General features: G+C 38.2%; 1 protein-coding gene across 1 annotated transcript in view; it reads right to left on the bottom strand.

Moving 5' to 3' along the window:
• The window catches only part of cfap61 (cilia and flagella associated protein 61), a 43,455-nt gene that overhangs the window by 16,872 nt on the left and 14,363 nt on the right, over positions 1-12,220 (bottom strand). The window contains exons 13-15 of the mRNA XM_026923405.3: positions 11,649-11,855; positions 11,095-11,223; positions 4,245-4,372 (exon numbers count right to left, since the gene is read on the bottom strand). Coding sequence (XP_026779206.3) covers positions 4,245-4,372; positions 11,095-11,223; positions 11,649-11,855 — 464 coding nt within the window. The remainder of the gene's footprint in view (positions 1-4,244; positions 4,373-11,094; positions 11,224-11,648; positions 11,856-12,220) is intronic.

Raw genomic sequence — 12,220 nt, 5'->3', positions numbered from 1 at the left:
ATAAGCAATCAGCATAACTGAATGACGACAGTTAGCTTTTTGCTGAACATCAATTTAAAGTGGTTTATCATTTATGACTAAAACCATGAACAGATGAGATGTCTGCTTTGAACCTTTAAACATAGTTTTCATCATTGACTTTTTTTTTTAAATTAACAAACTATGCTGTCATTTCGCTAATCAGACCAGCGAAGGTAAATGAAGTAAAATATCTATGAAAGTCTGAACACTCCTTCCTTTCTCGATGACCTGCTTTCATGTAAATAATTTACATAAATGCATCAACTGTTGATCTGCTACAGAAACTGCAATAGTTGATATTTTAAAAAAGCTGGAGAACTACGTTTGGTTTTTTTAATATGTTGATTGCTTCTGTTACAGCGTTTTTTTGAGTGTTTGGGTTGATTTGTGGAAACACTGTTTGCTGTGTTTGTTTCCAGGCTGCGCTCTGCTGGTTTACTGTATATATGCTCAAGATATACTTCAACAGAAACTAATGATACTCAGGGGCAAACAAACAAACAAAAATGAAATATTCTTCTATATTTACCTACATGGTAGAGAAAAGACAGACTTCTTGAGCCATCCTTTCCTCTCTTATTTCGTGCATACCTTTCATGTCATTTTTAGATACCGAAAAGAACATGCCTGTCACCCGGATTTCTGTAAAGCTACTTTGTGATGATAAGCTCTATACATATAAATAAAATTTCATTAAACATCTTTTTCACTCAAATGTCATTTTACTTCTTTCTTTCCTTTCTTCTCATATCTTGGATGACTGCCAGCATAATCCTTTTCTTTCACAACATCAAAATTAATTTTATGTATTCGAGGATAATATGAGGTGTATATGAACGCAAATTGGGGTGATTATGTACAGTGATGACATCATTATGGGAAGAAATAATGATGCCACTGACTATTCACTTGTCTGTCAAAGTGGAAGAAAATGAACTGGACCTGTAACCTGGTGTTCCACTGTGTTTTTCTGAGGTTTTTTTAATGAATAGTGGAGAAACAACCTCAGTTGTTAATGTACCAGCTGTGTTTGGCAGTTACAGATTACATGTAGGATTACAGATTATATGTAATCTGGATTATATAATCTAATTACAAAAGTCAAGTACTTGTAATCAGAGAAGCACATGTTGAAATGTATTTAGTCAGATTAGTTACTTATAGATTATATTTTTGACATGAGTGAATCCTATTTTATTAATATGTAATTTACTAAGTGCAGCATAAACTGCATAGAGAATGAGATTACTCGGTATTCTCTGTTACTTACACTATATCTCAATCTTATTTGTGAGTCTCTGTGATTTTAACTAGGTCAGCTTTCATCTTTCCTTGCAGTAGATCAGGGTGTCCAATATTATTTGCAAAGTGTGGGCGTGGGTTTTCAATCTAACCAAGGAGGAGCCTCACCTGATTCCACCTGTTTAATCAGTTGATCTTAAGTTTAAATGGACTATCAGGTATGGCTCCTGCTTGGTTGAAATGAAAATCTGCACCCATACCATTCTTTTGCGGATAAGATCGGACACGCCTGCAGAAGATATGCTTCTCCCAGCTAACTGTTAAACGCTACACTTTTATGGGACTGTTAGGTAAATGTAGGGCTGTAGTCAAGAACGCCATTGTCAAGTCCAAGATAAGTCAAAGACCAGGAGTAGCTGAGAGCAGGTCTTAAGGGGGTCGAGGACAAGTCAAGATGGAGTCCAATTGAAAGCAAGATCAATTTTCAAGATCAATACCGAAAACATCAGCCAAGCCTTTAATTCAATGAACTGGCTTCATTCATGCACTGAGACAATGATTAGACTATGCTGTGTAAAAGAAGGAGTTACTTCTTATCAAACTTTGTGCAAGAAAAAATGCCAATAAGTCCAAGATAAGTTCAGATCAACACAGAAAACTTGATTTGAGTCTTGTGAAATTTACAGCATTGCCTCATGCTTAAATAAATAATACATCAATTAAACAAACAATAATAAGAACAAAAAACAAAAACCATGTTTCTGATGGAAAAACGGTCTGCCATGTTTTATAAGTGACATAAAACTGATCCCCAGTTTATGACCAAACCTACAAGTCAAGAATTTATGCTGGGCTTTGAGTCTTTAGGCCAAGTGTGAGGAAAAGTCAAGGTCAGTGGACTTCGGTAATAATCCTGAACATGTTTCTCCGCGCAGGCGGAATGGTGGTGCAGCAGGTAGTGCTCCTGCCTCACAGCTCCAGGATCCTGGGGTTGATCCTGAGCATGTTCTTCACATGTCTGTGTGGGTTTCATCCAAGTGTCCAAAAACATGTGGACTGCTTTGCCTAGGTGTGAATGAGTTTGTGAATATTTGTGTGCATGGCGCCCTGAACTAGAAGGGTGTCTCATCACAAGATGTATTCCTCCTTTGTGTTCCAGGCTCTGGATCCACCACAAGTGGTTAATGAAAATGTGAGGAATTTATAAGTATTTAAAAAAAAAAAAATTAAACGAAGTCACCTTGACATACAGCTTGACATTTCAAAATGACTTGGATGACGAAAAACTTTAATTGACACTCAGCTGGTTCATTTTTTAAAATCATATTAATGTGTCAATCCTCCTTCAATAGCAGAAAATGAAAAAACACCAAAAGTTCAAAAAATGAGCAATGGCTTTGCTGTGTTAATCTCAGTTCTGGCTGAAGGGCAGAAGCATTACAGTCACTGCTCCTCAGCACAATACCATCCTGTGGCTTTTTTCCATCTTATCAGTGACACACAGGCCACCATTGTGGCCGAGCTCAGACCTCCGGCGCTCAGAGGACAAGCGGGGGAACCCATGAATCTTTATCTGTCCCTGCTGCTACTGCTCATGACCCTTTCGTAGTGACTGATGGAGAGGAGGGGACAAGGGGGAGTGTGGGGGATGGAGCTTTGGGTTTAGGAGATAAGAGCACGGCCTGCCCCCTCGCTTACACGTCCTGAGCCGCCATCACTTTTAGTGGACACTAACTGCCTCATTAGTCAAGTCATTAGTGACAGCAAACACCGATCGCCTGACAGGAGAACAGTGGCGCGGCTAATTAAAGGGCTAGCGCCTGTGCGAAAGCTGCCAACCTCGAGCAGCTGCATGCCCACTGAGCCTGCCAATGCCGCAAGAGTTAATGTGAACACACACACACACACACACACACACACACACACACACACACACATAGAGACACACACATTCATGCTGACCTCTGGTTGCCAGGTAGTTATCAGCTTTTGGGGAAATGATAACAGCACTAAAATGCACCTTTTGTTTGGCTGAACGTTGTGTGCAAACATGAAGCATTTATATGACTCTCCTATAAAAATTTCCCTAGATTGGAATCTTTCAATAAATAGACAATAAACAGCATACATTGTCATTGCTGTGCAATATGAACAGTCGAAGCTATGAAAAAAATTAATCACAGGCTTTGAGCATACAATCACGGGCTTTGAAGTACAAATACAACTCAATCTCAGGGCATGACAGAGGTACTAATTGCCTCGGTGAAAAAGCCATGTTGAGATGAGTATTAGCGTATAAGCCTCTAAGCTCATATTTCAGGCAATCAATGTCTGTCCCAAATCCCTGGAGTCACTTCCACTAATTATAATCACCCCAAAGATGACATCCTATGCTGTTTTCTCTCCTCTCACAAAACAAAAACCTTGCTGTTAGTCTTTCTGATGAAAATAATGAATGCTCTTGAGGGCTTTTTCATTATTTGTTGCTTTTGATTGAAGTGGGACGTCTGCTTAAAGTGACAGTTCAGGCTAAAAAAAAAAAGAAAAGAAAAAAAAAAGCCTGATTTAAATTTATGACATGTTTGGTGTCTGGAGCTATGAGGTTAGTGTTGCTAACAAGTAAAGGTTTAGCAACATGCAACACAGACTTGCCTCAAAGCCCTTTTTTGAGCTTTTAAGTATCTCAAGCAGACTTGTTGATGACGTATCTGACACTGTTGTCTATTAAAAATGGCTAAAAGTACATAACAGAGCTTAAAATAGCAAAATGTAGCAAATGCGTATTTATAACTCTTTGGAGTTTCAGTTTTCTGTATAGTATTGCTGTGTCTTTCAAGACAAATCTGGTTTATATTTAGGTGCTTTGCATGACGTTAAACTGACAGCTATGAACTTCCCTTAAAATTTTTTGACCCAGTGCAAAACTAAAGAGCCTCAGTCATCAAACATGCGTCATCTGATGCACTATTGACCATCCTTACCTGAATGCTAGAGCTTCCAGAAAGGCCAAGCTGGTATCCGAAGCACCTACCACCACAATCTTGGCATTGATGTTAACTTTGGACTCCATCGTGAGCTTCCGGTTAATGTGATTCAGTGCGTAGGGGACCTGGGGAAGACAGTCGGGAGTAAGAAACAGCGTACATGTGTGACAGCTCTATTAAGGCACACATGCATAACAAGGCCAGCTAAATTGCCACAACGGACCATCTTTCACTTAACCAACAAATTCCAGCTAACGGAAATTACTGCATTCTTAAAAGCTATACTGATTACCTGCACACATTTTGTAAGAGTCTCCCAGTCCCTAACGATAATAGTCTAATGGAATGGACCAGACCATACTGTGCATTTCACAAAGCACTTACACACCAAAAAAAAAGTAAGAAGCTGTCAAATGTAATATATTGAAATTCCCTAATGTTTCAAAGGTCCACTCTGTAATAAAAATGGAGCAAAAATTGTTAAGCTTTGCTGATGTAGACTCCTCACCAACCTCCAACCTTTCTGCTTTTCTTGTAACACAGTGCAATGATTTATAAAGATGTAACATGTTGAATATGCCAGTGGTATTTGAATCCATTCAAAACCATAAAACCCTCCCAATCATTTCCAGCCCTAATCTCCAGCTCTAATTGGTCCTTAAGCAAGGATAATTTGATGGATTGCTCCTGTAGTACACCTTGTCTGATTGAGCATGGGTGCAGAGAAAAGAGAGAAAAGTACTAAAAGAGACGACGCAATTTATCATCACAACATAAGGCAATGTAACTGATTGCACACTCGTCAGTATTTGACCCTCTTATTCCTGTGCAAAATCCCATAATCAATGGCTGAGTTTTGAGGGCTTTTTGAAAGGCCTAATTGAAGTGACTTGTGGAGCCTAAAAGCCTGAACGAGAATTGAAAAAACAAAAACCACAAGGTTAGTTTCACTTCAAAATCAATTTCCTGATCATCTGCTAGGAATTTAAACATTGCAAACAGGCTCACTGTCTACATTATATACAGTACATCAATATTTTCTCCTACAAAAGATTCACCTTTTTATATTTTTGTATCAGTTTTATTTATTGCGGAAAATGTCATTACAGTTAGTCATAAATGTTCAGTAGAGGGGTGAATTATTTTTTTTAGTTTTAGGCTAATAACTTTTAGGCTAATGGCTGCTCATAATAAAGAAATTGCTTATGAAAATAAATTGTTGAACCTATCCTTCATGTCAGTGCCGGAACTACCCGATCTGTGCGGTTATACAGACAGAATGCAGACCTTCTGCCCAATCAGATTCAAGAATTTAACCATGCTGTGGTATAACCAATAATAAACTGATTAAGAAAACATGTTGTTATTTAACAACGACAAATGCTTCATCATTAATATGGTGAGGTTTTCTGTCAGGAAAGGTTAATTTAACATTTATGGAAGGAGTCTCCAGTGTCAGTGCTTTTAAATGATTAGTAAGTTTTGCAACACAGAAAAGTCAGATAACTTTGTGCTTTCCTGTTTCTCAGTAACACGACAAGCTGCATTTTTTTGCCTAATTAACTTGAAGACAGAGAAAAATAGAGGTTGGGGAAGGAATAACTCTTTATAGCTGCTATATCATAAGCAATTACCTATCTTGCAGACGTTCCATAACATTAAACGTAACTGTAAATGGATAAAAAGTGTGATGTGTCGTTCACTAATAAATGAAAATTGTAACTGATGGCAAACGGCTGTGGTGTAAGAGGAATAAAGCACTAGGAATGTGCAGTCATATAAAAATAATCCACTTCGGGGTGGTAATGGCCATATAGCCAAATAGTCTGTCTTTACTCTTTCCAAATATGCCTGTACATCTACTGTTAGATTATCTACTGCATGGATTTATAAAGATTTAAATTTAAAATCCCTTAAAGGTCATTCATCTTGACTTAACCTGGTTGACATGGAACTGTACGTGTTCTGCAGGTACAGAGAGAAGCAGGTGTTGCAGCCCGCCCTTCGTCCCCTCATGGACATGTAGGAGCAGCGTGGGGCATAATGGCAAACCGTAACACGATCTGCTGTTGACAAAGAAAGTGAACAGGTGTTTTAAACCTGATTAATCCATGTGCGTGCGGGACGCAGGGCTTTACTGAACGCTAAGCCAGCAGGCGTGCTCTTATCTCGGCCGCTGCCTGGACACCACGGTTGCTGCGCTACCAAATGGAGCTTTCTAATGGAGATGGAGTGTGGAAGAGCAGCGGCAGCTTGTTTGGAGCTGCTAATGCACCATGTCATTGCACGCACACACACATACATGCAGGGATATCACACCTGGTCATAACCTGCCTCCGAGATCTTATATAACCGTACTTTGGAATTTATGCTCAAACTGTCACTACTCTCTACACACTTTTTTTTAAAGGAACATTACAGTCCAAAAAAATGTACACAAGTACATTTGTTTAGTTTTTAATGCTTGCTTCTTTACTTTTGAAGTGGACCTGTGATGCTCATGTTGCTAACAGATAAGGAAAGCTTATAGCCTCCAGTTTAGCACTGTGCAGAGTGCATTGCTAAATCACACTCTTGGATCAAACGGTTCAGTATCAATTCAATAAGTCTATATTAAAGATTAAATAAATACAAATCTGATCCGAACATTGTCACTGACGTACAATTCTGCCTTCAAACCTCGTGCCTGAGTCTGATGACTGCAGAGTAATACAAACTATATGCTCAACTGGAGGCTATAAACTTTCTTTTCTTGCTTGCCTCATTAGCCTTGTAACTCCTGTGCAAAACTAAAGATGCCAAACATATCCTGACCGATGGATGTTGGGTAAAAAATAAATTAATTTAAGCAAATTTATTTCTTTTTGGCTAAATGATTCCTTTAAACAATCTGCAAAGTGAAATTCCAAATCAAATCTGGCTTTAAAACCATCTTAACATGCTAACTTCTGTCATATGTTTGTGCTAGTTTTAAATTAATTTAAACTTTTATCATAAAAAAATTAATAAAGTTTGCTTTAAAGCTAGCTAGTTGATGTTGGATAGTTTTAAATAAGCTAGGTTTAAAAAGGAACTTCAGTTCCATACTAAAAGTAAGGCATTATATATAAGCAGGGTTGTCATATGCATGTCATACTGTCATAAGGGTATTTTCAGTAGGTATTTTTAAATGTCATACTTCAGCAACTGCAAAGTGAAATTTGAATTTCGCTTTAAAGCAGGGTGGAAATTTGGGAGATAGTAGCACTGATAAGGAGCTGTGTAGCTGTTTAACGTAAATTTTACATATATAATATATATGTTGTGTATATATATATATATATACACGTATAGATAGATAGATAGATGTATATATATATATATATATATATATATATATATATATATATATATATATATATATACGACAGGTTGCTGTTGGGTCAGGCAGGTAAACATGCACAGGTGGAGCAGCTGATGCAGCATGGATAAGAACGCTGCTTTACCTGTTAAACACCAGCGGTAAACATTTCCCACTTCCATCTGTCGCTGAGGCCATCTGCTCCATTAACCTGCACCATTAAATAACCCCTGGCAAAACGGCTTCCCGAATACGGTTATAAGCAGGCATGAAACAGTATGAAAAATTCATACTATAATAACTGTACAACACAATGTGACAGTTTTCACTATGTTGGGACTTAACAATAACAGCTAATGACAATCATACTTATAATCATCATAACACGCAACATTGCAGTTTGTGAAATCTGCCACTTTTATTGCACTTTAAGGTTTTATCACTTTAAATCAACAGAATGAACAGGTATTTTAAGTACATTTTAAGTAAATATAAGCCTACATTCCTAACTACATAAATAAATAAGCCACCAGTTATAGGCGTTGTGTACCTCCTCTAATGTTCATTAGCCTTGCCTCTGTGCTTAATACTGTACAACATATAGGCAGGGGTCGTTGATTTTACTATTTTAATATTTTTGACATATCTACTAACAAAAAATATGTAATATACTGGATGTTAAATGTATTTAACAGTTATTAATTTTAGCCATTATAAACATCATTTACTGCTCACTTAAAGGAATTAAATGTTTTTTTTTTTCAAAAGAGGAAACATAAATAATATTAAATTAATTCTAACTGCAATTTTAATACAACTGGGCGAATTGGTCTTAATATTGATACAAAGCATTTCCACGCTTTATTTTTACATTGTGTCTGATTTGGGTTTGTGAAAAGCTCAGGAATAAAACGCTCCAAAACGCTTCTTCAACAAATAAATGTGCTTAATGTCTGAATAGCTTGTTCGTAAAAAGAAAATCTGTGCTGTGAATGTATGGGAGAGCTCCTGGTTTAGATGCTCCATGTATGAAATCTCAGCATGTTTGGGAAGCAGAGAATGGAATGTGGTCAGCGTGTGCTGTGATTGGTCAGCCAGTTAAAGCACTAATTGGTTAAAAAGGGTTGATTAATTTTCCATAACTGCAGCTCTGACAATAGTGCCAGCTGCAACTCAAATCACAGATTTATATTAATGCACTCATTATCGTTTCTTTGCAGGGGTAACCGTAACTCCACACCATGCCATCGTTGATTATATCTGAATGAACAGCATACCCCCATGTAATTTATTCCCTACATACCGAACAATATCCAATTCACTTTGCAGTCAATTGTACTTAATTAGTTCAGGGAAAATGTTGACTGAAAATATATTTAATTGTGTAGCGCTACAGTACATCACGGTATCTTTTTACAAATTAGACAACAAATGGATGGTGAGATTGAAATGGCGACAATGTGAGGTTTGAATTATTCAGTTTGGGAAACTTTATTAAAAACAGTTTAGCCTTCAGTAGAAATGCACAGATGCTTTTTTTTTTTTACGTCATTATCATCTATTATTTAACCAAAGACCAATGAGTGAATTAAAGCATAAATTGACCAAACTGTACAGACATTTTGGAGCACGAGGGCTTTCCCATCTTAGTGGTGTTTTCTGAAGAACTGTTCGAAAATATGGAACATCTGATTGCTCAACAGCGCCCTCTGCTGACCTGGGAAAGGTGCAATTTCTCGCTTTAAAGTTTGTGGCGCCCCCTTTACAGGCTGCTGCTGCTGCATTATATTGCCTAAACCTGAAGATTTTTATTATTATTTTTTTCCTCATCACTTCCTGGCCTTGTAGGTAGAAGTTCACACTTACGTATCAGAGACTCTTTCACTGTTTTCATTTGGAGAGGTTTTGAGTTAACCATGTGGCTGTAAATCGATATAAGAAAGCATAAGGCTATAATAATAAGAAGAAAGTTATATAGCTTTACATATTGTAGGCTAAAATGTTTGTTGGATTCCAGCAGCAATCACCTTTATTACAGTTATACTGTGTTGTGTTATGCTTTGCAAATAGAAAATGAAAAAGCCCCCTTTCAACATTTTTACATTTGGTTGTATCAGGTTCAGTAAACTTCATGGATTTAAATGGGACTTTTTTCCTGACAACACAGCATACCATATGAATGCATTCTAACTTGAAAAAAAAAAGAGAGAATTTAATTGACAGAACAAAAATTTCCTAATTTTCCTAAATTTCCTAAATTAATACTACAGCTACCAGTCTTTTAGGGTAGGTCTCTAAAAGTTTGGCACACCTGGATTTGGAGATCTTCCCCTGTTCCTCTTTACAGAACTGCTCAAGCAGGGAGAGGTTAGCTGGTTTTTGCTGATGGACAGCAACCTTCAAATCATTCCATAGATTTTCAATTGGTCAGAGCTTTGACTAGGCCACTCTAGAACATCCACCTTGCTCCTAGCAAGCCATAGTAGTTTTGACTTTGTGTTTGGGCTCATTGTCCTGTTAGAATATGAATTCCCATCCCATTTTCTGACAGTTTACAGATTTCATTAGGTTCTTCCTTGGAATCCCCCTCTACTACATCCATCCATCTATTTTCTATACCATTTATCCTACAGGGTCATGGGGGAGCCTGGAGCCTATCCCAGGGAACTCGGGGCACAAGGTGGAGGAGAGCCTGGATGGGGTGCCAATTGTACTACTTCATTTTATCTATTATTTCAATTTTCTCTTATTGAATTATATTATACTTTTAGCTTGCTTGCCCCTATTTCCTATTTAGCCATATCTTATGATTTCTGCAATAGTATGTTATGACTAATCAAGAATGAGGAATGGACGTGTGGCACTTCTTTCATGCACTTTGCTTTTTTAACTAGAATCTAAACTGTAACTAGAATCTAAACTAAGTGCACACTGCTCTTCACACTGACCTTCAGTCAAACTAATCTTGAGTTGTACTGCTCCTCATTATTTCCCTTCAATTGTACTGCTCTTCCTCCATATTGCTCTTCAGCCCTTTTGTCGTACAGCCCTTCATTCATGCTGCTATTCATTTCTGCTGACTTTGTTTATCTCTTCATTTGAACTACTCCTCATTCATAATTTGTTCAGTTGTTTTGCTCTTTCTGTTTGCTTATCTATCTATCTATCTATCTATCCATCCATCCATCCATCCATCCATCCATCCATTCATCCTTCTATCTATCTATCTATCTATCTATCTATCTATCTATCTATCTATCTATCTATCTATCCTGTACTGCTGTGACAAAACAACTTCCCTTAGGGACCAATTAAGTACTCTATCTAGTACTCTATCTATCTACCCATTAATCATCCATCCTTCAATCCATCCATCAGAATTTGAAAAACTAACCCTGAGTAGCTTGTGAAAAGCTCAGTCCTGTGTGTACATTGTTCCTGTTTGACCTCCATCAGGCATTACTGTTATAAGAGCTATCTTGTGGCTGTGCTGTAGCTGTATCTGACCTGCTCCATGGTGATGAGAGTGGATGGTGCATTGATGCCCAAATCCTCCAGTGGGTAGATGATCTGGCGTCGTGGATGCACTGGCACCGTACAGCTCAGCACTGCTGTCAGGGAGTGGGCACTGACACTCTGCAAAAAGCAAAAAGCACCCTGCTCTCAGTGAAACAGTAGCTTAGGTATAGTGAAATAGTGATGGCAGAAAATTTCACAAAATTGTCTTGAAGGAAGAGCATGTGAAAGGATTTATGCCCTGTTGAATACTGTAATACCAGGAGCTGGCATGCTCTTATCCCTTTTCATTTTCTCTCTTTTTCCCTGTTAGTTTACTATAATTCTATTTATGCCTCAACATCCCTCAATCTGGCTTGTCTGTGTCTGGATTAAATAGGAGAAAAGAGTGAGAGCGAAGACCTCTAGAACTCAACATTGCATTAGAGGAGAGCAGGGCCATCAACACCTGATTTCTGACCACTGAGAGAGTGAGTGAAAAGAGAGAGAGAGAGAGAGAGAGATGGAGAGCGACAGATGCTTAAGGAAAACAGCACTGAACCAACCCTGTCATTGTGGTAAGATGGGTAGACACGGTAGTACAGGCAAGATTTGTGAGCGAGACGCAGTGCCTCCTTGAGGAAGTGCTTGGCATAATGATGGAAGATGGGATTCAGGGCAAACTGGCACAGCCGGCCGTGTTCTTCACGCTGGTGATGACTGAAGTACACAAAGTTCTCAATGTCATAGTTGGCTCGGATGTACTCGATGTCCTGAGGGAAAGAGCGATGGAGAGAGGATGGTGAGTACCTTTACAGGACACTTTGACCAAAGTAAATACGTAACACCTGTTGAAAGCTTGCCTGTAAATTTCTTGGTATTGGCGTGAGGGTAAATAACCAATTATAATGTAACATATTGTTTTCCCATTTTCTACCCAATTTGGTCACCTGCCAGTTCCCACCCACAGCCAGCTCTCCCCTCCTCCCCATAATACAACAGATACTTACTGGGAAGGGTGAAGGCTAATATACTTGCTTCCATCAAGAAACATGAAGCCAGTCAACTGCATGTTTTCAAACTGCTACTCATGCTGCACCACAGCATAGACAAAAGCACTATCTGCCCTCTTCCACAT

Source organism: Pangasianodon hypophthalmus, chromosome 19 (genome assembly GCF_027358585.1).
Source record: "Pangasianodon hypophthalmus isolate fPanHyp1 chromosome 19, fPanHyp1.pri, whole genome shotgun sequence".
In the NCBI taxonomy this organism is placed as follows: domain Eukaryota; kingdom Metazoa; phylum Chordata; class Actinopteri; order Siluriformes; family Pangasiidae; genus Pangasianodon; species Pangasianodon hypophthalmus.
Note: the sequence above shows the minus strand (reverse complement) of the source record. Positions and strands in the feature narration are given on the sequence as shown.